Source organism: Rissa tridactyla, chromosome 6 (genome assembly GCF_028500815.1).
Source record: "Rissa tridactyla isolate bRisTri1 chromosome 6, bRisTri1.patW.cur.20221130, whole genome shotgun sequence".
NCBI classification, from domain to species: domain Eukaryota; kingdom Metazoa; phylum Chordata; class Aves; order Charadriiformes; family Laridae; genus Rissa; species Rissa tridactyla.
In genome coordinates, this window is record NC_071471.1 from 58,577,302 (window position 1) to 58,604,432 (window position 27,131).

General features: G+C 41.2%; 1 protein-coding gene across 5 annotated transcripts in view; it reads right to left on the reverse strand.

The window, feature by feature from the left end:
- SLF2 (SMC5-SMC6 complex localization factor 2) overlaps positions 1–20,613 on the reverse strand; it is a 31,138-nt gene extending 10,525 nt beyond the window's left edge. For 2 of the 5 annotated variants that reach the window (XM_054205574.1, XM_054205577.1), the window contains exons 1-12: positions 20,372–20,613; positions 15,975–16,018; positions 14,814–15,523; positions 13,749–13,806; positions 11,355–12,487; positions 8,469–8,551; positions 7,393–7,509; positions 6,957–7,124; positions 5,018–5,120; positions 3,475–3,550; positions 1,550–1,691; positions 982–1,096 (exon numbers count right to left, since the gene is read on the reverse strand). In XM_054205574.1, coding sequence (XP_054061549.1) covers positions 982–1,096; positions 1,550–1,691; positions 3,475–3,550; positions 5,018–5,120; positions 6,957–7,124; positions 7,393–7,509; positions 8,469–8,551; positions 11,355–12,487; positions 13,749–13,806; positions 14,814–15,523; positions 15,975–16,018; positions 20,372–20,481 — 2,859 coding nt within the window. In that variant the 5' untranslated portion in view covers positions 20,482–20,613. Of the gene's footprint in view, positions 1–981; positions 1,097–1,549; positions 1,692–3,474; positions 3,551–5,017; positions 5,121–6,956; positions 7,125–7,392; positions 7,510–8,468; positions 8,552–11,354; positions 12,488–13,748; positions 13,807–14,813; positions 15,524–15,974; positions 16,019–20,134; positions 20,276–20,371 lie in introns of those variants that run through there. The other 3 variants (XM_054205579.1, XM_054205578.1, XM_054205576.1) reach the window with 3 other exon arrangements.
- Between the last annotated feature and the right edge of the window lie 6,518 nt (positions 20,614–27,131).

Below are 27,131 nucleotides of genomic sequence, written 5' to 3' on the forward strand. Positions count from 1 at the left end.
CACCTGCTGAAGCTCATCTTTTGAACAATGGCAATATTCCCTGGACATAACAGGAGTAGGAAAGATTTTTCTCCACTACACAGACAGTTCTCATCTAGCTGAATGAAAGGCTGACAGACTTTCTAAATACAAAAGTAATACTGAAAACATACATCAAAAGATTTTTCCCCACCAAAGTATTATTACCTGGGTCACTCACAATATGGGATGGGTGTGTAAATGAGAACACAAATCAAGAGATTCTGTCTCTAGTGGAGATGCTCGGAGTGCTTCCTCTTGAACTAAGTGATTTTACAGTTAAAAATCCCTAAAGAAATTATGTTAGGAGGATTCAAATACTTCCACAAGGAACTCTGAAATCAGTTATAAATTCAGTGTTTTCACCATACAACCTTTAATCACAGAGAACTAGCCTGTGAAGTGTGACCAGCACTCATTCAGGCTATGGTCTCACGGGACACAGCGCATGGATCTAACAGCTCACTTCCACAGAAGAGTCAGCCACGGCTCCACCTCCCCTCCATCAGCTCCCACCTCATGCACCTTGTGCTGCACAGGGACTGATCGCGTACCTCTGAGAGCTGCACTAACACACTAAGGCAGCATAAAACACACCACCCAACGTCAACTCTGCTTCCCATTTCCACTGGAACACAGAAATGGGCAGTTTCTTCTACATGAGGGAGCACAGACATTTGATAAAAGTGACAAAGCCCAAAAAGGGAGGCAGCAGAGCTGTGCCGTTGTGAGTGAAGCCAATGGAAAGGAAACACTGAAGTTTGCAAGAAGCCTGCTGGATGTGAAGCTGACACCCCAGGATAGCATCTACTCAAAAAACATGCCCAGGACTAGGTTAAGACACCAGGCTTTTTGGAAAAGAAAAAAAAAAAAAAAAAAAAAAAGGCAACAAAAAGCCCCATCACCACCCACAAAAAAAAAACCCACAAAAAACCCTCCCACACAAACTGGAGTTTTTCTCACCTTAATCACATTAATTAAATTGTTTTCTGGTAGACTGGAGAAGGCTGGACTGGCAGAGGTTAGGTCTCCTTCTCCTCTTGGCTGTTGTTTACTCACTGTTTCTTGCATCTTACTTCTAATAAAAGAAGAGACACTAATCTGAGCAATAAAACAACAATTTAAAAGCTCACAAGGGCTCATGTGCATCAAACTGAAGAAAAAAACCCTGCATGTTTCAAAATGCCTTCAAATCAAAACTATTGTCAGTTACAGAGCATACGCATCTATCTTAACTTGTGACCCATTATTAACAATTCTGCCCAGCTATTTTGGCAAAGTTCTTGTAAACCTCCATTAGGAAGGTGCACGACAAAGGACAACGTTTTGGTTTGCTGAATCCTTACCTGGTAGGCATTGTTTAAAGTTCTGTCTTATTTACTCTTATTAAAACCTGAGCTGAGAATTTAAAGAAGAGCAGGACTTGATGGAAGGGAGAGGAAATAAAAGAAAACCTTCCGATTCTACATTCTAAGCACACGACTTGCTTTCACAGGATCTAAGCAATAAATGTCAAAAGGAAAACACTTACAGAATATCACATTCGTTAAAGCTGGGCTGAAGATGCTGCAACGGAAAGAGAGATCTAAACGCAACACCCATATTGACAAAAACAGCTGACACATCAGCAAGTGAAGGAATCCATGGTTTACACTGTTCATCACTGATGGAAGCTACAAGTAAAAGACATGGAATGGATTAGTTTTAAATTTAGTTCTTAGCATTAGTTCCTTCTTTTAAGGGAAACAAATAAGCTCAGTACTCTGCATCAATTCTACCAGCTCTCTTCCCAGAAGAGTCAATACATTGAACAATATGATTGTTTTCAGAACCATGAGGGGAAAAAAAACCAAACAGTAGTCCAACAGTATTTTAGGTAGAGAAACATCTTGTCTACTTAACAGGTGAATTACTTAGAAGTTCCACCCATTTTCCCCTCGTAGCTCTCTTCCATCACAAACTTCAGAATAAGCAAGGAGGCAATATTTACTTTTAAGAGAAGACAGAGATTACTGTTCTGTGTAGGTACAAGTAAGAGGGTGTTATTGTACTGGGACTGGAAGTAGAGATAAATAAAATTTGATTTCTAGAACCGAAGTGCTAAACAGATAGAATTCACTCATTTGATAGAAACAAGAACCAATGCCCCTTGCAAAAAGGTCTGATTTGTATGATGACTTGTATCTGAAAGTCTGAAAACTGTACAAAGGATTTTCTACAGGACACTAAACTAGCAAGGTAACATCAAACTAGATGAAGCGTTTTCCGAACAGTGACAGAAGTCACTAGAATTCTGAATTGGGTCAATTTTGTGTCTTAGAGCTAAGTTTGCAAGAAAAAACCCTAAATATAATGGAGCATAACGCTCAAGACACTGTAGGTTCACATCTCAATGTTCAATTCAGTAACAAAACAAGAACAAAAAAGATGCATCCTTAGTTAAGCACTGGAAAAGAATATCTCAGAATGGTTTAAAGACTGCACAGTGGCAACTTTAAAGTGGTTAGACAGCGTTCCAGGAGCAACTGTAGTCTATGTGATCCTGGTCAAGCAAAGCTACGTGATCACAGAGCCAAGGTCAGCGATCTGCTGGGGGCTCTCTCTCAGTCTTAATTCTTTGAATGCTCATTCATCAGCTTCAACTGTTCATTCAGAACCAAGCTTAATGCTAGCAAACCACAAAATAAAGGCAGCTACGTTCCCTCTCATATCAGCTCACAGTCTGATTTCAAACAAGATTCAAAACATGGGGTACAATTTGGACAGACCCGAGTAAGCACTTCAAGAGAACCGCATTACTTTAGCAATGTTAACTGGCAGGCTTAAATGAATTAGAGACTTTTGATGGATCTGAATAAAGTGAAGGCATGGAGAACATAAAATAAATTGTAATGGAGAAGTATTTGAGAGTACAGATGAAGGAAGGCAAAACACACAAGATACGAGCAGCGGTTGGGCTGAAGCAGATCCTTGAAAGTGTTTTTCTGCGATTCTTTTCACTTTTGCCATTTATCTGGAAAGTAAACTATGTAGTACTACATACTGCACATGACTATGTGAAAAACATCTTGTATAAGATATTAAGCTATGAAATGAATGCCTGCATCTTCCAAAGTAAAAGACAGAAAGAAGAGTAAGACTTTTGAGCAGACTGGGCTCCTCTTCAGGTCAATTATGTTTGTGAAATAACAGAAGTGAGTTTAAAAGGCTCTGTACTGGATGCACTGCTTTGCAAATACATGCCAGGACCACATCCTGCGGTACAGCTTGCACACACTCTGTGAAGACCAACTCCTGACATTTGTGCATGACGTAATTAACAGAAGAGCCTAAATTCATGCCAGAATCACAGAACAGAGCCAGTACCTTTTACTTCCTCCTCAATACCTTTCTACACTTAACAGAAGGGAAATGCCTTCATTCAGGTGGTCACTTTTCCATCCTTCAAATACTCACCGTTTTTTAGTGTTATCTCCATCAATCTGTCTAAAATCTGTGTGGAAACACAATAGTCGGGATGAACAGACATCATCTGTGGAGAGAAAAGAAGCTACATGTCAAACACCAAGTAGCATGACGGCATCAGTCTTCTTTTAAATTAAAAGAAATAAACCAACTCTTTGGTAAAATAAAGTAAGAAACAATAACAGAAAAAAAACCAACCAAACAAACCCAAAGTCTAAAGCAAGATACACCGAGGAGAACAGACTATTGTGAATATTGATTATTTCAAGCAGTGCACAGATGCTATGAATACTTTAATTATTCGCATTATCAGAATGCTGTAACACCATGTAGAATCTATTGGTTCATAAGAAGGTACTGAGGGTTAAGAGAATGGAAAGTATCATGAATCCCTTTGGGACCCATTTGCGGGTGTAATCAAATTGAACTCGTTGATCAGGAGCAGGGGCAACAGAGTTAACCACAACCTTTTCCAGTCACGTTCAAGTTGAATATATGCAATACTAAACCGAAACAATGAATTCTTGGTTTTTCATAGAACTCCTAACTACAAAAGCATGACTATGAAGTACAGTTCAGGTTTCCTGGAGCACTTCACTAGCCCAGAAAAAAACTCTCCTTCTTCTCCCTCAAGTGCTGGAGAGTTTCCTGCTCAGTAAGTGAGCTGAACTGGTTCATGCTTCCTCCTCCCTAGAGGAACACCAGGGCTCACACAAGAGGTGGAAGGCAATTTTTTTACTGTCTGGAGGGAAGGACATAGAGAAACAAAATGTTTCCCTTTTGGCAAAAGCAGAAAGCCACTCAATAGATGCAGGCTGCAATTTTGTGAGCTTTTTTTTTTTGTTTCAGGCACAGTTAGAATGTAGTAAATAATAACAGAATGGAAACTGGAGAGGGGCATTTTTGTGAGGAACAGAACAATGTACATTCCTGGTGATTTAGACACAGATACAGACATCTAGAAAGCAGACAGCCACCACACTTCCTTTGAGAATGGCTTCAGACTTTTTCCTGAGCTATAATGCATGTCAGCTTTTGCCAAATGAAAATCATCTGACAGTGCAGGCATCTCTGACGTTTTACAAGGTGAAATATGTAGAAATGGTACTTTCGCATACTGCAGCATGTTTAGGGGTTTTTCTGTTTGTTTTTTAAAGGTGGAAGGAAGTAAGATTAACATTTGTTTGTTATTTGGCCCACACTATTATATCGTGAAGTCTCTTCTCACCTAGCATGTACTGTGGCCTTTTCAAATGCAGTAACACACATGAAGATAGACATGGATGTGCAGCTTTGCAGTCACTCAACGTGTGGAGAAAAAACTATCCCTAGTGTTTTACCCCTAGTGACAACCAAAGTATTTCAGACTGGAGAGCAAATCAGAACCCAGAAAGAAAAGATTTTTTTGATTTAAAAGTTTTTAACTTCATGCAACAGATTCATAAACTTGTTCCTATTCTTCCTGCTACAACTGCCTTCTGGGAATAATATTATACCCGGACAGAGTATAACTACATGAATAGTATAGTCTTACCTGGAAGAGCCACTTTAGAATTGGTATGGGACACAAGATACAACTGTAAGCAGAACTTAAAAAACCATTAATAGCTAAAGAAAGCTGCTGTGTTACACCAGAACTGTAAGACAAAGACGGGGGTGGGGGAAGAAGTTAAAAAAAAAAAAAAAATCAATTAGTGGTTGAATTAGCACTTTCACAAGAGTAAGAACTTCCCCACCCTTCAAAACATCATCAACAGCAAAGAAAGATGTGAACATCCAAAACAAGTGTTATCTTATGCTCTTACCTATATGAAATACTACAGTAATTAAACCTTATTCATGATTTAGAACAACTATCTTTTTCTCCAGAATGCCACACTATATAATTTGGAAACATTTGTATTAGTAGGGAACAATAGCTAATAGCTTCAAACAAACACTGATTTACAGTATTGTACTATGAACCTTTATGCCTGTCTACACAGACAGGCTGCTATGCTCAATGAGACCAGTGAATAAGATTTTTTTTTATTATTATCCAATGACCTTTACTAAGAAAAGAGAAAAAAAACACTTTGTTTGAAATTTAAAAATAATCTTTTAAATAAAGAGTACGGAGGCAAACTAAAGCAGTTAAAACCAGTCAGTCTAATCTTACTGTGCAAGTTTGTGAGATGCAAAAAGTAGCTTTTGGAGGAACAGAAAATATGCCATTTTTATTACTCAATGATTTCAGATTGAGTATTTGTTATAAAATCAGGTATGTTATAAGCGGCTGAATTAATGATATCCAGTTTCCCACATACCGTTCTTTAGTCTCCTCTGTTCTCAGCACCTACTAAAACGGGTAGCTCTGTTGAGAGATCTGTGTCCCAACTTCTCTGTATACCCTCTATCTGTCTGACTGAGCAAGTGGCTAGGAAGACATTCATCTGCCAACTGGACAGTCAATACATGCCAGCAGTGCCAAATAGGAAGAATGCATAAGCAATTAAATTATAATTGCCTTCTGGAAGGGATGATCTGTTTAATTTTCATTCCTCTAGTCACTGATTTACAAGATACTTTTGAAGCTTATATCCTTGTGATATTCAAAACATTAATGTTTTGAACTCCTGAAGCCAAAGGAGTATATCACAAACATCACTCCCTCCGGAGATGAGGAGAAGCCGCCCTCCTCCTCCTCACACCCACAATAGCACATATATGCGTATACATATACAAAATCCTTTAAGATTAAAGGAATTCCGTTTCACTGATATAAGTTTGGAATAAAACACCAACTGAAATAACTAGAATTTTTCAGGATTTGCACTTGTGGCATTAGGCAAGAATTTGTCCAGCTATTTGTAGCCTGACAGCCTCGTAAATATAGAGCACAAATCCCGATGATTTACAGAACAGTTGTTCATATACACACAGACACCCTGCTAGCTAAGTGACTGAATCTAACAGATGTCAGAAAACATGACTTTCTGCAATCCTCATTAGATGGAGCATTAAGTCCCAGGCCCATTCAGGATGAAAGCACATACAAGTCTTTCAGTAGACATAACGCAACATTGACAGGTCCCAAATCAGTTCACCACAAAGGTCCTCTTTCTGTCTTGGGATGGTTAAGTTTTGTTCATTATGACATTTCACTTCTGCATTTATCTTCCACAAACTGGTCAGATTATCAATGATAGCCCAACACAGTAGAAATATGGAAGAGGTCAGAACACCATTTTTTGTCCTTATGTCTTATTTAAGACGTTTTTCAAGAATTCCAAGAGGAAAGAAAGAAGCTTCAAGCAACAATTCATTGTTCTGTAAAGTTAACCTGGAAAGGAGAATTCCAGGGAAAGGGAATCAGTCTTGCCTACTTAGTAAGACAGAGCTCATTTGCATGCAAAGATATTATTTAATCTTAAAGACTGCTAATACTGAAAAAAGTCATACAAGCAAATACAGAGCGAAGAAGATATTCTTACTTAAGAAGGAGCTTTTCTATAGGATTCTGAGGGATTAAATGAAAATTCCTCAAGTCAAGGTTATGTTGATTGAAGGCTTTCCCAGAGGCTGATAAATCAAATATATCTTCTCCAGGGTGGTAGTCAGGTATAGCATCAGCTATTACTGAAAATCTCTTTATAAAAGCCCTGTAAAATTCAAAATTGCTTTTATGAATTTAAACATTGAGAAGATATTTTCTGGTCAAGACAGTGATTTTCAGATGAACATATTAACCTTATGTGAAAGCTGAATTGTGAAAATACAGTAATGTCCAAGAAAATCCACCCATACCCAAAAGATGATAAAAATGGTTCACATGAAACATATTAACAACAAATGATGGAAAGACAGATTAGGAAAAAAAGGCTAGAAAAGTGAAGAACTAGATTTAATTGGTTTTGGAGTTGGAAGGACCTGTGCTCTTCTGAGAGATCTTCATCTCCACTGGCATTCTCCTCATCATCTCCATCTGAAGAATCTGTTTCCCTTCTTTGTATGTCTTCCTGTAACTGCTTTTCTAGTTCATCTACCCTGAAATAACAGTAGCAGCAGAACATATGATCACCATTTAGTATTTACAGCAGAAGAAAACAAAATTTAAGTTCTAAATGTGAACGTACAAGTCAGTAGCCAATTATGCATGGCAAAAGCATGTGTGAGGCTGCATCTGTGCAAAAAGCAAGCATCTTCCTATTCCAAGATACAAAGTGGATGTTTCCCAAAGCCTAAGGAATTTCCAACAGCACATTCAATCCCTAGTTTATCAGAGACAAATACGCTCAACCAACTTCTGACAGAATTTTTTGTAATTGCACAAAACTTTCAATCTTCTGGATGATTTTTTTTTTTTAATCATCATCCTAGTATTTTATTTGTTAAATAGTATTAGTTATAGGAACATTCACTACTCCATAGTCAGTCAGCCCATAGTTTCTAGGGTCAGATTCTTTGACAAAAGCAGTAAATCACACATCTTACCCATCACCACTGTGATTTACCATGAGTATATATACCATATCACACTTTCTACCTCAAAGACCTCTTGCAAGAACACTCCTTAGTTCTGTTCACTCTACTGTGTAACTACTCAGATACTGACAGTCTACGCAACTTTGGAAACCAAAACTGAGCTACAAATGCCTAGCAGAAGCAACTAGAACAGTCAGTCTATATAAATACTTCTACTTCATGCCTGACCAGCAGCTGCTAGCTGGCTCAGTGACCGACAACAAAGGCATCAGTAAATTTAGTCTGGTTCTTAAGGGGTAGACAGATATATCACAAATCACTCATTATTGCTTGGAAGGAGCCTGTCATTCAGCTTTTACAGTTAAGCCACGCTTGTATATCCGCCAGATGTAAGCTGGTGGCATCAGCTGGCAAATCTTAGCTTGTTGCTACCCAAACTCCCCTAGTTTCAGGGACACGAGGTAAATCTAAGCTTCTACAACTCCATCCCAAATTTTTCAAAGCTGCTTTAAGAAACAAACCTTTTAGATTGTTCTTTCTCCTTCAAGAGATGTTCTAAGCTGTTCACATATGACACCTGGCTAACAACAGGAGGTTTAGAAAGCTGTAAATGAAATAGTAAGAAGTTAGAAAAATACCACAAGTTATCAATTCATTTAGTTAGACAATAATCAAAATAGAAACCTCTTCTCATTTTAACGATGTTTTACCAGAAGATAAAAACCTCAAATGAGACCCTGAAGAACAGGACGATTAACGTCCTGAGTTTACATTTCTCAGTCCCTTGACAATTTTATATAATGGTCAAATCTCTCTCAGTGATTAATTTAGAAATAACTGTACTTCTCTCTGTATCTCTGCTCCTCTCCCTGGGGCTGACTTCCAGCTAACCTTCACAAAGAGCCTTAGCATCAGAAGCCTTTTACCTCACAGCTTTATTATTATCATCCAATGAGACCCTGGGAATCCCCACTCTTGCACATGAGACAAGAAACTCAAAAAGTAATTCAGTACCTCTTTGTTACTTTCAGGAGTCCCTAGGGGAAAAAAGCACCAGCATTTGCTAAATCACCTACAAAATCACCACAGAAAACAAAACTTCCAATCAAAATCCTAATACAAACCCAAATTAAGAAGCTAATAAATAGAATTAAAAACCAAAATAACACATAAAGAAAGTCTTAACCACTAGCAAAATTAGTTTGTTTTTCAGTATCCAGTGTTTTATCCAGCTAGGAGCAGACGACACAGATTTGAAGTCTTTTATGGCCATGATTCAGTTCTTCTGACACCATCCTCTTAAATTGCAAGCCTACGATTACTGACAAAGCTTCTTCCTATGAGCTCCTTCATTTTAGGAGAACACAATTCAATAAGAGTATCGCCTCTCATTGAGGATTTTCTATTACCCAGAGGTAACAGAAGTTAGTTTAAGAAGTTAATGCCCACCTGCTAATAAAAAAACCACTTAACACAGCATTTATTTTTGGTATTAAGAGATATCTGGCAAATGTAACAAGCGGCATGTCTTTGTGTGGGAAGTCTCATGGGAAAGCTGAGACCTCTTTATTTCATAATCTGGTTAGTATGTCTAAAACAACTGGTTTAGTATGTCTAAAACAACTGAGAAATCAAGACTTTATTCCAATGTGCACATATGCCCCTTCTTACAAGGCAAGGGAACAATGCTAGTATATGCAAAAAACATGGCCATGGAAATTTTGGGACAGTTCTTAACTGTTTTGTCGTACTTAGCCGTTAGTTATGCAGGAACAGGACAGGCCAAATGTTGTGGTCACATACATGTTCCACAAACATTTGATCTAGGCTGCATATGTTTATCAGTCTTAACCATTAATTACGTAGACATGTTGGTTAAGATTGTGGAATACGTATGTAACCACACAAGTCTGATCTATAACGTACTTGCATAATGAACTGTAAGGACAGATAAAGTAATTATGGCTGTTCAACATCTGCCTATGGAGATAGAAACTCAGTCAACAAACGAACAGTTTCAGAGATTTAAAAACAGGACGAGAGGAAGACAAGAGTACTTAAACAGGTATTCTGCTGTTCGTTTTCTACTGCAGAAAATCACCGTGGGCTGACCCCCGACAGCAGCTAAGCACCACACAGCTTGCTCATTTCCCGACCCAGTGATGCAGGGGAGTGAATAAGAAAAGCAAAAAGCAAGGAAACTCATAGGTCGAGATAAAGACAGTTTAATTAGTGAAGGAAGAGGGGATAAGGGGGAAAAGAAAAAGTGGTGCAATCACTCAGCATCTCCCACAAGCAGATGGATGCCCAGCTAGACTCTGAGTAATGGCTACATGCCAGACCAAGTACCCCTGCTTGCTTTTTATTGCTGAGCATGACACTATGTGGCACAGAATATACCCCTGCAGACATCTGGGGTCAGCTGTCCAGGCTGTGTCCCCTCACAACTTTTTGTCCACTCTGGCCTACTCACTGAGGAGGCAGAGTGGGAAGAAGAGAAAGCCTTGATACTGTGCAAGTATTGCTCCGCCACAGCCAGAAGACTGGTCTCTTAACACTGTTTTTGTCCAAAACACACAGCACCATACAGCTGTTATGAAGAAAATTAACTTCAACCCAGCCAGACTCAGTACAAAATTCTTTTATTTAAATGCAGCCACTTCCAACCTGTACCAGCTTTGTCTGGAATGCCACACTAGAGTCCTACTGCAGGACCTTCCTAATTAAAACATTATTTTACAATAAAACTTCAAAAATCACTAGTTATAGGACAAGCTGTTATTGAAAAAGTAGGCTAAACACTTCATTTATCCCTCGTGAGCAGTAGTAGTTATTCAACTTTTTGAAATCCTTTCTAAAATACATCCAATTTCCATGAAATTCAACCTCAAAGAAAACATCACACTTACAGATCAAGAACTCATCCACAGATTTCTAACAATCACAGACTGTGACAAGGATATATGACTGGCATCTAGCACACAGATCTCAACATCTACATCAATTTCCTGTTTATTTCCTAGTTAATTTCAACTCAAAAATCTTACCTGATCAGGAAAATGGAAACCTTAGATTCCACACATCATCTAAATGTAACCTCCTGCCTTTTTCTTTAGGGCAAAAAAACAAAACCAGCACTCCTAAAAACCACAGAAGGGCATACAGCCAATGCAATCCAGCTGCATGAACCATCTTTCAGCCATTCCAAGGTCAGCCACAGTAACAAGCACACCCTTTCTCTGACTACATTGCACTCTACAGCATAGGACCCTTAAGCTGAGTCACCAGTTTTGCAGGCAAATAGCTCTGAGTTTTCATGCATTATGATTAAAAGAAAAAAAAAATCATACAAAAAATATAACAAAGTTGATGCAATGCTTTTTTTGTTTTTTTTTTTAGGCACTTACGTGAAGCTTCAGTAATGGAGTCATGGTTTCCTGAGAAAAACTGTCAAGACAAGAATCCTCCAGGGTTCCTGCCTGTGGCTTGGGACTTGAAGAGAGAATTTCTTGCAGTGGCATGAATACTACATCATCATCGTCGTCATCATCATCTAGACTGCATTCCAAATGCTCATCTTCACTATCAAAGCTGCTTTTTGATTTTTCATTCAATTTGGACTTGCTTGCAACTTTTAACTCTCCTGAGAGTTGTGAAGACATATGGCCACTGTCCGTGCATCCTTCTTTAAAAGACAACAAACAGGGAACACTTTTACCAGTCTCTTCTGAGAGTGCAAATTTCCCAGAACCTTCCACTGAACAAGAATCAGAAGCATTTTCTGAAGTCTCGTTTTTTGTTTTTGAAACACTGTTGCCAGATTGAATACTGTAAGCTTTATTGTGTGTGCTTCTTTCTGGTCTTTTCCCATGTTGCTCCTTCTTAGTGTCCAATACCTGAGATAAGCCAGCATTCTGGAGATTAGATTCCACACTCTTTGTTTGTGTTAAGTGGTGGAGAGAAGGCAACAGAGTACTTTTTTCCTGAGAAAAAGGAAGGGACTTTTCCAAGAAAAAGCATGAGTTAGCCACCTGCAATTGATTCTCTTTGGTATCCACAGCAGAAATGTGGTTATTTTTACCAGGGCTGCGTACAGAATATGAAGATGACAAGCCTACAGAGGAACAATTATTTTTCTCATTTTCATCACTTGAGTTGAGGTATTCCTCTGGAAGAGTAGAATCATATCTAGGTAAAGCAGCAGCCTCCATTAATTGCAGAACATCACCACAACTAGACTTTAAAAGGATATTTTTTACAAAGTCAGACCTCCTATTTTTGCATATTGCAGATGATCTACTAAAAGCAGGGTCATTCAAACTTGATACTTCAGATTGATTTGAACTGTCTGCATCCACACTCATGGCAGCATGTTTCCTTTTCCCAGGAAAGTCTATTTGTTTGGATTGCCCAGAAGACATCTTAGATGTAAGGCAGCGTGAAGGAAAAGACTGGCTCTTCCGCACCTCAGATGACATTCCCAGTGCATTTGGAGAAGATGCCTCATGTTTTGAAACCTGCTTTGGTTGAGATGGGTCATCTATTAAGTGATTAAGAAAAAAGTAAACCACTGTTGTCACATTTGAAAAATAATAAAACACAAAGTCAAAACCATAACAGCTTACCCTTTAAAAAACTAACTTCTGCTTTTAAGTCATAGTTGACTGAAGTTTTTGTCAGAAACTACAATACTTCCATTCTGCTTGAACACAGATGATACTGTTAAGTTATTATTGTAACTAACTTGGAAATGAAATTAAATCCTTTTATTTAAGAGCAGCTCAGTAGCCACTGTAGAACGCTTTTCCTATACACTAGAATCAACCAGTCTTTGGAAAAAGACAATAGCCCAGCTGAAGTATGGGACTGGAAGGAATTTTCTGTAATTACATATATGATTATAAATAACGAACAGTACAAAAAATATTTTGGAAACGCTGTAATAATTTTAACAGCGCTCATAAAAAAGCACCCAGAACGTGAAGAAATCTGTTTTCAGGCTATGGTTCTGTGGCTCCAGCGCTCACTTTTCTCACCATGCTTTTCTGCTTCCTCTCTTAAGCTGGCACCAGCACCTGGACACTTTATGGCAAGCTACTTCTTGGAGCTAATGTGGCCGAGAACTTCCCAACTCAATTTTCAGCCAGATCAGCTCCTCACACCCCTGGCGAAGTCCCAGTGCTAGCATAGATGGAGAGTGAGGCCTGGCAGCAGAGAGTCCAATAGGTTTACACAGTCATGGACCCACAACATGGGAATATTCTCCTTGTTTTGCACCCCCCCATCTATTTTAAAAAAAAAAAAAAAAAATCATTCTACCTACCTAGCTCAAGCTTCTATTCATGTGAGCTTTTTATTCAGTTCTACCTACTGTAGAACAAAATTATGTGGTTAAAAGGGACAAAAAGCAATGAGAATACCAGCTAAACTTTAATGTTTGGTTCAACAAGAATGTTCTTTTCGGATTAAGTCGAAAGGCAGAATTTGTTAACAACCACAGTGAATGTGGATTTTCCAAAATGCAAGAGAAACCACAAAAATAATAATGGATTAAGGGTTTAACAGAAAGAAATATCATTGCTTCTAATTAAGTTACAACCTGTTTTTCACTAAAATCCCAAATTACTTTTAAATCTCTTCAAGCTTGCCACATATTAGAAATAACCTTGACTGCTGTATAGTCTTTTTTGAGAGAGAGAAGACAGAAAAACATAACTTCATGAAAAAAAGCCATTAGAAAGAGACACTAAGTGATGAATGTGATTGTTTAATCAATTCCGTATTATCAGCACTACTTCTACCTGAGGCAGTCTCTCTTGAACCAGAACGTGGTATTTTTCTTAAAGGACATCCATTTCCCTAAAAGTAAAGATGGAAAAAATAGAAGAGTTAATTGCAAACTTTTTAAAACCAGGATGTCGACGTCTTGAGCCAAGCACTGAATCCAGCACGGACTTAGTTCCACGCAACCCCAGAAATATGGTAATATACTTTGTTTCAAGACAAACTTAAAACACAGCTCCAAAGATCTCAACAAAAGGACACTCCATAACCTAGATTTTGTATCTTTTCTTCAGATTGGCCTCCAGTTCTAAATCTCTCCGCTTTTAGGGCCATTAGCCACTTGTGTCCCTGGGCTATATGGCAACACAGCCTAGCTGGCTTTTCCTCAGACAAGTCATTAGGAACTTAAACAACAAAACGACAGAAAGCACAGAGAAGCAAATACAGAGGGAGGGGTGCTAAGGAGAAAAGGAAACCCAAGCTAAACAATCTTTTTTTCCATTCATAGCATACTATGGAAGCACACATAATGATCTTCCTTGAAAGTAAGCGGCAACCTTTTCAAGGGTTTTCTTGGTTGGTAAAAAAAGTGGATATAATTCAAGCTATAATGAAATACTACATACCTCATAGGACCATTCCCACCTCTACCTAAATACTGTGGCTGAAGTGCATAAATCTGAACTTAACTGCAGCTTCTAACTAGCAGAAGTTTGCCAGGCTGTTCTCTACATTACATTGTAAGAAAACACAAGGTTATAAGACATTTAGATAAAGACCTTTTTTCTACAAAATACAACTTAAAATTACAATTTCCATTGCATTTCCATGCTTGCATCTAACTCAGAATACCTCCGCTGCTTTTAAACCAGGATTTCTTATTTATTGTAAACTAGTTAAGAATCATCTTACCCAAGCATAACCTAAAATTTGCAAAGAAATAGCAAGCACATAAACTTTTGTTACATCTGAAAAATGCAGCACCAAGAATCTCATCCTACATTGAAAAAAAAAAATTCAAGAAAATACCGCATGCACAATGGGTCACTGATTTCTACTTTTAATGACCCTTTCAAACACACCTGATGTGATACACTTGTTCCTGAGAATGGCTTTACAGAATGTGGCTTAGATTGTTTCATTCTATGTCTCTTCTGCTTCCTTTCTCTGTGGAGAGCTTCCAGTGACAACCGAAATTCAGAGTCAGCTGGAGCGCAGGGCAATTTCATGGGAAGACCTGGGTTTTGGCACAGCGATGTGTTGTTCACAGTGCCATTATTTCTAGCAGAGGCTTTTCGAGTATCAGCTTCTGGTGAAACCCATTTGTTAGAGTCTGAACTAGTGTCTTCTAGATCCATACAGTCAGTTTCCCGCTCCCAACTATTTCCACAAGAAAATGGTGCTCTTGTTACACTCAGACACTTCTCATTTCTTCCCTGTTCTGACTTGTGAGTTTTATCCTTTTTGGCCAAGAGAGAGCCGCGAGACCCTGCAGTAATAAGGAGTTTTTGAATCACAACTTTTGGGTACAACGAACTCAGTGCCTTGCATGCTCTGCCATTCTCTAAGACGTTTACACTGTCCTTTTTCACCTTAATTCCTCTCCGAAAGGCATCTACCACAGGACTTGTGTTTGGTGTTTGGTCTGGCATCTTTTTTCTTCTGACCTTCTTTGGAGAAGATGTTTTCTTTTCAAAACGTTCAGCGCATAGAACTGACAGTCCGATTCCTGCATCTTTTACATTTCCTCTGTCTGGTGAGCCCAACACAGTTCTGTCTTTATGGCCAAGGTCTGAGAGAAAAAAGATAAGACAAATTATTCACCATCATAACATTGGAAAAAAAATATTTTATTGGACTGTATTATTTGGTATTTTATGTCACATGCAATCCAAAATTAATTTATTAAATCCTTTAGTTTTGCTAGTGCCATGCGATTTATTTCACATCAAAAAATTGCATGATCTATGCCACAGCTTCAGTTGTTATAAAAAATCTAGCTTAAGCATGAGACAATAACTTGAAACAATAATTAAATCACTATTTAAATAAATAAATTTTAATAGGAAGCTAACATTTTCAATTACCTTATTGGAAAAAAATTAAATGTGTGCATCTTGACATATTTGGTAAGCTATACTCATTACACATGCTCCAATTTGGAACAGGATTAGACTATACTTCTGCACACTTACAAATTAAAGGTCATATAAATATCTTCTATTTAAAAAACACATATTTACCTTTGTTTAAAACTGGTTTGAAGAACTCTGTAATGGTCTGGTTTCTGAAGAGAAAACATAACTTTATGTTTTTAAAAGAACACCAACTAAATGCCCATAAAGTGACTACTGAGAAAATTAAGACAGTGTAATTTCTACAGATTTTTTTTAATTTTAATGACAGCAGTTCTTATTTCTGATAACCCTTTCTGATAGATCAGAGAAAGCATCATCATCCTCATTGCCTTCTAGCCTTCACTTTGCTTGGCTAATGAAGCCAACCTGTCAGTTTCCTCACTCAAACTGTTTCCTTTATCATTCTAGAAAGTCTTAAGCACCCTTCCAGCTTAAATTAACCGTTCTTAAAAATGGAACTTACCTCACCTGTATTCAGTATTCTAGATGAGAGCTCACCAGTACCTTATGTGATGGTGTTAACAACCGCCCCATCCCCACTGTCAACACTTCTGAGTTGATAACTCCTACTGCAATTTTTTTTTTTTTTCTTTTTTTTTTTAAGGTGTTATAGTGGCAAGCAGCTGGCCTTATCAATACCATCGGTGACCAAAAACACCTCAATGCATTATTAGCTGCAATCAGGCCTAACCACAAAGTTCTATCTAATCCTGTAACTTTCTTCCTGTTGTCCAAAAGAATTTGCGCACCACTGTTTGTTGCTTTTTTCCACACATCTGGTGCCAGGCTGGGATGCAAATTCCTATCTGTACTATTACCAGACACACTTCTCAGCAGGAACTTGTACCAGCACTGCCTCTTAACAAAATACACGTGTCAGCAGTCTCTCTCCCAGAACACAGCTTCCCACAGAAACAACGGTCTACAACCATCTTTTTTTTTTTTTTTTTTTTTTTTTTTTACACAGACACAAGACAATTAGTAGCTTTAAATCAGAGGTATTTTCCCTCGCAAGAATAAGTGGGACATGAGAACACCAAGGTATTTCTCCATGACAGAATGTCACTTCTAAAAATGGGCAGATTGTCTGAGTAACATACAATGTGAACATTAAGAATACATCAAGAACTCTGAATTGGCTATCTTCTCCCATGTAGCAAGGAAGTTTATTAACAACTTCAAGGCTACACTTATGCCTGTTTTGGAAGTGTCTCTTCGAGTTCCAAGAAGATACTGCTGTGAGAAAGCAAGAATAATACAGATCTGTTCAAAATCACCTTTCCAACTTCTATAATCTTTCTGTGCCTTCCAAAACAAAGCTATATCACTACTCTCTGTGTAACAGTGATTACAAAGGCAAAACTTATTTATTCCAGATTCTAAGCTAACATATTCAAGCATCCATACATGACTGTGCTCTCATGGACTCAATAACCATTTTTGAAGCTCAGGTCAGAAGAATCCACTGCTCACTCATTCAAACTAAGCTTGGATTTCATTTTGAATCTTTCCGTAAGCTTGTTACTTTCACTTTTGCATTCTCTAACATGGCTTCTGTTTTTTTAGCACCTACACAAACACAAAAAACTGTTTATAATACATAGCTATTTCTTTTATCAGGCTACAGGCAAGCAGCGATACTTGAGAATACTGTAACTCAATGAAAAGCCACCTGTAATCAGAATACGCAAGTTCATAAACCTGTCTTTTCGGCTCACCAGAGAGAGCAGAAAAACTACTTGTCAAAGACTACTTGCTTCTAACCCATCCCAGATTACTTTGACTTAGGCCAAGATATGCCCATTCTTCCCACATGCTGAAGCAACGGGGTCCTCAAATTTCAGTTCAACAGAACAATCAAGAGGCTAAATTGCGGGTTTATTTGCTGTTACGGTGGTTGCTGAATGATTTGTCTTTGTGCCCTAGACCACCTCCCACTCTGACACCCTGACCTCACCTTCCCACGGCACAGCTCTCTCTGCTTTGCATTCCTCAGGACACTTCCAATGCTCACTTGAAACTGCTCTCGCAGCCACAAAAATCACCCCGTGCCCACAGCTTCCTGCACTGCATATCTTTCCAAAATCCTTCTATTTTTCTAAGCAACTGGACTTCCTCCTTCCAGGTTCAAGTCCCATCTGCAATACCAACCACTGTCGTCAGTCCAAATGTCATCTTCAGTTACCTCTCAGATTTCTCTCCACACTTAAATCTTGAAAACAAACCAAAATCAAAGTTTTCTACTCTTTTTCTCCTTTCCACAGCCACTGATTTTGAACAGCTGCTTGTCTCCCTCCCACATCCCTTATCTCGTTGTTGTATCCATTTACTGTCTTTTATTTTAAGTGCAATAGCTTTGTAACAAAATTCATGTTTGTTCCATAATTGTAGAAAGCCTCTTATAACATAACTAAGAGACTGGAGAGACTGGAGGCACTACCACTGGGGGGGGGGGGGAAGGCTTTTTTTTTCTTCCCCCTGGGGTAAAAGTTTAACTTGAGCAGAGCGTGATTTATCTTAGATTATTTGTTTTAAAGTGCTTATCCACTGCCATTTTCTACTTTGTATTCTACTGCTTTTTGGAAGAACAAGAGACAGGAACTGTCCAACTAAAACAGAATAATAATTCCTCAATTGTACTCAGACAAGGAAGCATACTAGAAACTTTACAAACGGCAAAGGGTGAAAATAAAGAAAGCATGTGATACAGTATTAGGAGGAACGTGAGAAAGTGCTGGGCTTTCAAATTTGCTTTTCGTATATACGGAAGTACAAAAAGAACATGTGATTTTCTATGCAAACAGGACCCTAACTGTTCACAGGAGGGCTTCCACTATTATTTTCATAAGAGGTCAAATAGTCAGACCTAGAAGAATGAAGAAATGATAAAGCAATGATAATTATTGGGTTTTTACTCTTTCCCTCCTGACATGAAAGTTGCAGTTGTTTAATGTATCTTTATCAACAACTATATAGCTCTGGTTAACGCTTTTTAGCAAAAGACATTAATTCAGCAAAACATATTTATCTGCACTAAAGATTATTCCCCCATTTTTTGTGAAATCTCATCTTAACTGAGACACCAGGGAGACCACTAAAAAACCCAGAGAAGAAAAAGCAAACTCCATAAATACGTGATCTCACTTGACAAAGAAAAATAAGGTACACAGCCAGGAGATGCACCTAACAGACCTTCCAGGTCTTTCAAGATTAAGGGCACAACCCGCATGAAAGAGGGAGGGAGGAAATTCTTTCACTTGTTTAAAAAGACAAACTCCATTAAAAGTAATTAGTGTTTACAGCCATATCAATGGTTAACTTTGATTGGATAAAAACTATAATTTTAAAAATATTTTTCTGGAAACACCAGTAGTAGCTCAGAGAAAGCAAAGAGGCACAACATAGGAATAAACTACAAAATGTAACTACATCTTTGACAAAATGGAGCATCTTGAAAAGCCCTGTAGAAATAGCAACAGAAAACAAAACAAGCCAGAAAAGAAAGTCGCACATAGACCGTCACAACAGTCTTTTAGATGACCGCAGCAAAACCAAAACACAGAGTAGTTTCACTTTTGTGGGCAAGAAGCAACACGGAAATGAAACTGAACTTTTACCTTCTCCCTTTCCTCCAAATGTCAGGGCTATCAAAAAAGATACGAGCAGAAACAAGCAAAGTGGGGTGCTGCGAACAGGGTAAGAAAATTATGACTTGCCTCATACTGCAAGAAACAGAACTTAGTTAGCTTGGCAGCCTCTGAAAAGACTCATCGAGCCTTTGGCAGAATTTGGATTTCAAGTTGGTAGACAGGGGCATCATGTCTAAAAACTGTCATTGACTGCCACTGCCTTCACCAGAGACCTTCTTCTCCAGCACCGTTAACAGTACAGTCTGCAGCTGGAACAGGCTTGACAGCTGAGTCAGTGAAAACCAAAACTCTATCTTTAGAGCCGAACTGCTGGAGCCTCCCCAGCTCTACAGGTAGGCTTGCTACCAAACACCGAGACACGCGACGGGAGGACATATGGGCACGCACGGGAGGACTCATGTATTTTGAAGATGCCAGTCAGTACTTGGCCAGACATCTTCTTCAGTTTCTCCGTATGTTGTCTGGTTGCCTGGCTACCAGACGCCGCCAAATAAAAACATACACACTGCCATCACCACAGGAGAAGTAGGGCCAGCATCTCAGGGCTGGAACTCCCGGTGGGGCCAGTAGGGACGAGGAGGGCACCGGCCCCCACCGCGGCTAGCACGCCCTCACCTGCCAAGTTTGGCCGGGAGCCTCCCGGTGCCGTTCCCGGCTCCAGGCTTTCGATCCCAGCCTCCCGCCCAGCGGCCCCATCCCGCGGCCATGGCGACGGCCCCTCCGCCCAGGCCGGGCGGGGTGCACGGCGGGAGCCGCCGCGCTGCACGCCGGGAGCCGAGCGGCGCCCCGCTGGGCGGGCGCCGAGCCCAGCGACACCGGCAGCCGCCGCCGCCCGCCCCTCCGCGCCGGTACCTGAGGTCTTGGGCTGTCTGTCTGCCCGCGGCCGCCGGCGTAAAATGGCGGCGGGACCTGGTGACGGACGGGCTCCGCGACGGCACGCCCACGCCGAGCGGTCGGGTCATGGCGCGGGTTGCCCGGCTGACCCCGGGCGGCGGAGCGGAGCGGGGAGCCCGGCCACCCCCGGCACCATGGCAGAAGCCGCCGACCGGAGCGACCCTCGCCTGCGGGGGCTACGGGCGGGAGGAGGCGGGGACGGGTTCACTTGAAGGCTCGGCCGCTGATTGGCTGAGCGGCTGAAGGAGTAGCACCTCCGGTTGGTTCTTTGCCGCCAGGGGCGGGACGGGCAGACGGAGCGCGGCTGTGATTGGCAGCGAGGAGAGCGGGGAGGTGGGAGCGTCCTTCCGCGGCCGAAGGGCCGTTTGGCGCCTTGGTCGCGTGCCGCTCGCTCCAGCCGGTTCCCGCTCGCTGATTGGTGCGCGCGGGGCGGGTCCCGCCCCCCGGGCGCGAGCCTGGGGCACCGCCCGGTTCCCCCCGTTCCCCCTCAGAGCCGGCCCCGCTCCCCCCCCGGCGGCGGCTCCGCTCCCATCAGGGAGGGCACCGTCAGGCGGGGCACGCGTAGGGGTGGATTCCGCTACAGGCAGGAGCGTCCTGTGAGGAAAGCGTCCAGGGACAGCCCGGCCACATCTCTGAGACAAGCCAAACCGCATCTCCGCCGCCGCTTGACAAAGCTACAGGTGTGAGGAGGGTAAAAAGCTGGGAAGGGAGTAACTTTACTGAAATCGCCCCCATCTCCACCAAAACAGCACACAGACCTCTGCCTTTGCGACCACGGCCTGCTGTCCAGGCTTCGCTCCGTGCCGTACTTTACACCCCTCCCCTTAAAAAAAATACATATTTTTTGTGGTTGTGCCATGTGCTGCACCACCGCATTGGTCTGGCCCAGGGTCGAAAAGCCAAAGGACCAGATCTACAAGCTTAGGGAGACCTCGTACTGCCATCTGTAGTGTTCTGCACAGATTTACATAATTAGTCGCCGTAAATAAAGTTAGCGGTATCCACATGTCTCCACAGTGGTAGCTGTAGCAGTTAAAAGCAGGCACTGCACAGATAGAAGCTAATCCCTGCCCTTGGTCTGCAGAAGTAAGAGAAAACAGAGCTCATTGGGCTTCCTTCATCGCAACAGTGCCCTGAAGGTTTTCTGGGGCAGTTTATGCTGAAATCGGCTGTGGTTTTGGTTTTTTTAGCACTTTGTCTTAGAGCGGAGATGACCAAGGCTGCTCTTTTTCTAATGTTTTTCTTGGTCCCAGAAACAGCAGGAGACAATTCACTCAAACAGAAAGGAATGACCCATCTGATGTCTCTCCCTCCCTGCCCTGGGGTGCTGGGTTTGGCAGGGGCAGAGTTAATTTTCTTTGTAATAGCTAATTTATGCTAGAAACAGCATTGGTGATACAGGGATATTTTTGTTATTGCTGAGCAGCGCTTGCACAGCATCGTGGCCTTTTCTGCCTCTCACACCACCCCACCAGCCAGGGCTGGGCATGCACAAGAAGCTGTGAGGGCACACAGTCATGACAGCTGATCCCAAGCGACCAAAGGGATAACCCATACCATGTGGTGTCATGCTCAGCATATAAAGCTGGGGGAAGGAGGAGGAAGGGGGAACGTTCAGAGTTATGGCATTCATCTTCCCAACATGTGATGGAGCCCTGCTTTCCCGGAGATGGCTGAACACCAGCCTGCCCATGGGAAGCAGTGAATGAATTCCTTGGTTTGCTTTGCTTGCGTGCATGGCTTTTGCTTTGCTTATTAAACTGTCTTTATCTCAACCCACGAGTTTTCTCACTTTTACTCTTCAGATTCTCCCCCCATCCCACCAGGGGGGAGCAAGCGAGTAGCTGCGTGGTGCTTGGCTGCCAACCGGGGTCAAACCACGACACCTGGGTAGGCTGGCCTAGGGAAAGTCTGCAAAGTAATGCAAAACAGAAAGCGCAAGTCAAAACAGAAAACTGGTTTTTGAGCATCTGAAGTGTCTGAGTCTGCCATGTACTACACTCTCCAGCCTTCTTGCTCATCCTGCCCCATAACTCTGCCTGATCAAAAACAGTCAAAAGCTTTCATCCATGTAATTTATGATGTCTTAAACCCAGCTTCAAAAGAGTAAAACATTGTCTGCCATCACATCACGTACCTTGCTCTTTCATTGCTTTAACCCATCCTACATGCATTTTCTTCAGCTGTGAGCTCTCTACCCCAGGGACCATCTCTGACTACTATGTTTGCAAGGAACCTACCAGAAGGGATCCCACTGTTGGACAGCCCACTTCAAGCCCCAACTGTCTTACAACTTTCTTGACAACAAACGAAGAACAGTTTGGCTTGCTGTCATATAGATTTGCCTGAAAAGACAATAGTGTGTATTTGAATTAATGTCTAATAAAGTGTTAAAGTTTCACGCCCAGTGTTGTCCAGGAATTCCAGAAATTTTTGTCACATTGAAGAGGCAGATGAAATAATTGCTTTACTTTTCAGTTTAATACTTTAACCCTGCAAAACTGCAATAGACCGGGAGTTGTTTTTACAGTTACATGACCTGGAGGTTTAAACAGTTACACACAAGAAGAGTCAGATACAGAATGAATTGGTAAGTTTCCAGGAAATGCGGAGGCACCAAGCAGCTTCTACAGACAGTCTCATTCCAGCATTGGTGATGACAAGGTGAAGCAGTTTCTCATAAGGAGCAGACAGCAAGGACACAAAAACCAGTAATTACCTAAGTAACAACATGGCTTATAATAACTTGCTTATGGCAAGTGCCTAAAATACAGTCATTGCAGAAGGCAGGGTATTGTGGCACTGAGGACAGTGGGGGAAGTAAGAAAAAGGTGCAACAGCTGTAAGTGGTATCCGCTTGTTTGGTTTTGTGTTGGGTTTTTTCCCCAAACAGGGAAGAGTTGTACGTACATACATGCCCTACGGCAGTCAAATAAACAGGTAACAGCAGTCATTAGATACACAAGTATAGCTATCAGTAAGTAATCATAATACTCAAACTACTTTTTAAACTTACTTTAATTAGAATAACTCTTATCACTATCAATACTTAATATTCCCAAGAATGAGGGACTCTTATTTTCCCTGACAATTTGCAAGCACTTCACTGCTTACAATTCCTTTCCTTCAAGTTAAGCAAAAGTTAGAAGAGGCTAACCTCACACCTTGCTTCAAAGTTAAAAATGATTTGCCTCCTGCCCAATTCCCTTGCTATTAATTTTTATTTCTGTTATTCCTTCCCATCATGCAGCCTGAACACCCACAAATAACCAGAAACTTTGAAAAAGTACAAATCTAGGAAACTTGTTAAGGTTTTACAAATAGATCTGGAACTACACTGGGGGTATTATGCCAGTAATTCTTTGCTATTTATTTCCTCTGATCCTTAATTGCCCTCCAGAATGACTCATGCTTTTCTTTTCAAGCAAAAGCAGGAAGTATCCCAGAGTGCAGAGGTTTTAAGCAGTATCCACAGGGAAACGGGTTGCCCACTGCACAGCTACATCATGGGGAAGAACTATGATTTGGCCGCAGCCCATTAGCATCTGAAATGTTATCAGTCACAACCATGTGATCTTTATTATAATATGTTAATGTAAATGCTCTAAGTAGAGTTAAAAGCCCTGAATCTGAAAGGGCATATATGCTTTTGTCAAAGAAACAAAGTAGACAAAATCAAAGCACCATTTCTAGTCTGTGAAAAAATTGCCTTTAGCCTTTTGAAAGCCTAGCTGAACTTCAGGATTGTCCAATTTTCGTTTAAATACATCAGTACTTTCAGCCTTTCTTCTAGAAAACCACCCATCACCGAAGAATTACTGTACTTTAACACTAGAAACTAAGTATTTCTGAAGTCTTTGAACGGTAGCTGAAATCATACTGTAAAAATAAACGAAAACAAAACACATCGATTCCCTGAACAGTTTTTGTTTGCTTTCAATTTCAGAAGCCACAGAGATAGTTAATATCTCAAATCTATTTGTAGAAAAGGAAGAAGGCTGTTCCTTCCCCCTGGAGATCCCTTACCCAAGGGGTTCTGCATGGAGACACCCTGTTCCCCTGGCAGAAGAGCTCTTTTTAGACACACTCCAGCTTCCAGCCCTCCCAACCACTGCAACCACCACCTGTATTAGGTTCTTCTGCTTCGTAGCAAAGCAGCAACCAGAGTGGTCACACATGGCCAGTGCAGAAAGAGCCACCAGATCACTTGTGGAGATGTTTAGGTACACGGGCCATCAGACATTGACAGCCATGGGGCCACTCCCAGCAGTCAGAAGAGGCTATAACTTGTGTTCAACCGTTAACACGAACTTCCTCTTCAAACAATTTGTGAGAAGAATGCAGTTTTCCAGGGGGTGATTTGCAGCCCTGATGGAAACGGAGGAGAAGGTTGCAAAGGCACACAGAGTATGACAATTCAGGGCAGTGCACGCGGATGGCCATCTTAAGCTACGACCCTGCATCCACTTTGTAACATGACTGTTCCAAAGCTCCGTATGAAATACTTACCCTGACCGCATTCTTTGAAATTCTAGGGACCTCCTGTCTCATTATTGTGACTGCTCATTTCCACCTTGTTTTCATATGCCCGACCCCACCAAAGGCACAGCAAAGGGCAAGTCATTCAAAATCATTGACCTTGTGCTACCTCAAGGTAATCAGAGTGAAAAGATAAGATAGTTTTCAGAAGTGGTAGAGGACCATGAAACTCTCCTGGAACATTAAGTACAAGAACAGAAGCAAAGAAACAAGCAGCGAGGCTGCAGAAGAAAGATTTCTCAAAGGAACCAATGCAGAATGACAGGTAAGGGCAAAACCAGGTATCTTCATACGTCTTTCCCCCTTGGAGTTTAAGTGTTGTAAATTGCCTTGATACAGGATCAATTCTGTGGAGAAATGGATCAACCAATATTTATTAGCATAATTAAGCCATTATAATGGACTTATTAGTAGTAGATAACCATCCAAACAGTAAATTCAGTTACTCTTTCATGATTCACACACACGCAATCACTCATGGTTACTCAGTGGGGAAGGGGAAGCTGACCTCACTGGATTTCTCAGATACAGAGGCTCGTACTGATGTGCCAGTGGCTTCAGGGTCAACGCTCGGAAAGTTGATCTGTTTCTGCAGATGCATATGTAATCCTGTAATCTTTGTCAGCATATAGCCACCACCGCCGCCTTGGATATAGCCTGCGTTATACGACCCATTGCTGATGGCACGTGTGCCATGAGTCATGATTGCAACCAAGACCTCTTGGCTCTGGAGCTCGTCCGTTCCTGGGACACTTTCACACACCGCTTCTCAGCATTTATTTTTCCTCTCTTCAGCTTCCTCTTTTCTGGTAACTATTTCCCCACCCATATGCATCTAGATGTACCTAGAGAGTCTGTTCAAACTCAGAAGGGGGTTTTGAGACACACGCGCTCCAGGTACACTGTGGGCTGTTGCTCCCAGGCACAGCACAGGCAGCTCTCTCTCACCAACCGCTATGAACACAGTTGGTCACAATTTACAACACAGATTCCCAAACCTGTGTCCAAACCTGGATCTTCCAGAACACTGCTCACCCACAAACCTCAGCACGCCACCACTCCAGTCATGCATTTCCTTTATTTCAGTAGCAGGAATCACTATATTGTGTGCTGGAAATACGATGATGCCCTTTGAGGGGAGCTCAACTCTCCAGCACCCCAAACCCAAAGATTCTCATCCATCGTTCTCCTTTATAGACATTTAAATCATTTATTCTGATGCATTTTCCTGCTTGTGATTATAATCTTCTACCACACATTTTTTTCCATCAATTATTTTCAGTACATATGCATTTAATCATGCTTTCAAGCTATATTTAATGCTTAGCTGCTAGCGGTTCATGCTGTATATCTCAGTGCTATATTCAGACACTATCATATCCTGCCACAGGTGTTCTCTGACAAATACTGTTGTGTTTGATGGCTGCCGATACTTGCATGTCAGTCTTATCTAGTTGCTTATTAGTCATGCTTTCAAGCTTCCCCTTATTTCAGCCAGACAGCTATAATAATGAGGTTTCCTAACCTTCACAGCTTTGCTTTGGTTTACCCACACAACAATAGCAGAGATGGGGTGGGAGAGGAAGCAAAGACCAGCTGTGTCTCAGCATCCATTTATGTATCATTTTATGTGGCACATATGAGGAAAGATAGGAAGCAATAGAAAACAGGTGACAGATTTGAATGCATATATGGCAAGGAATGGATAGAGACAGGAATCATTTAGAAGGAATCTATCTGTAGACCGGACCCATCCCACAGGGAAGTCAGCTGCCTCCCTGGGGCCAGAATTAAGGACATACGGAGGAAACTCCCTTCCCTGGTCCAGTCATCAGATTACTGTTCGCTACTGATATTTCAGGTAGGCAGTGACGAAGTAGGTACCAGAAGTCTGAGGGCAATGAAGAATGACTTTAGGGCCCTGGGACAGCTGGTTAAGGGATCGGGAGCACAAATAGTGTTCTTCTCTATCCCACCATTTGCAGGGGTAGACGAGGGGATAAATAGGAGGAGCCAGCAAATTAACTCCTGGCTCCGTGACTGGTGCGTCCGGCAGGACTTTGGCTTTTTTGAACATGGGCTGATCTACAGGAAACCAGGCATGCTGGCATCAGGCGGAGGAAGCCTAACCCGAAGGGGAAGAAAGAGACTGGGACAAGAATTAGCAGGGCTTATCCAT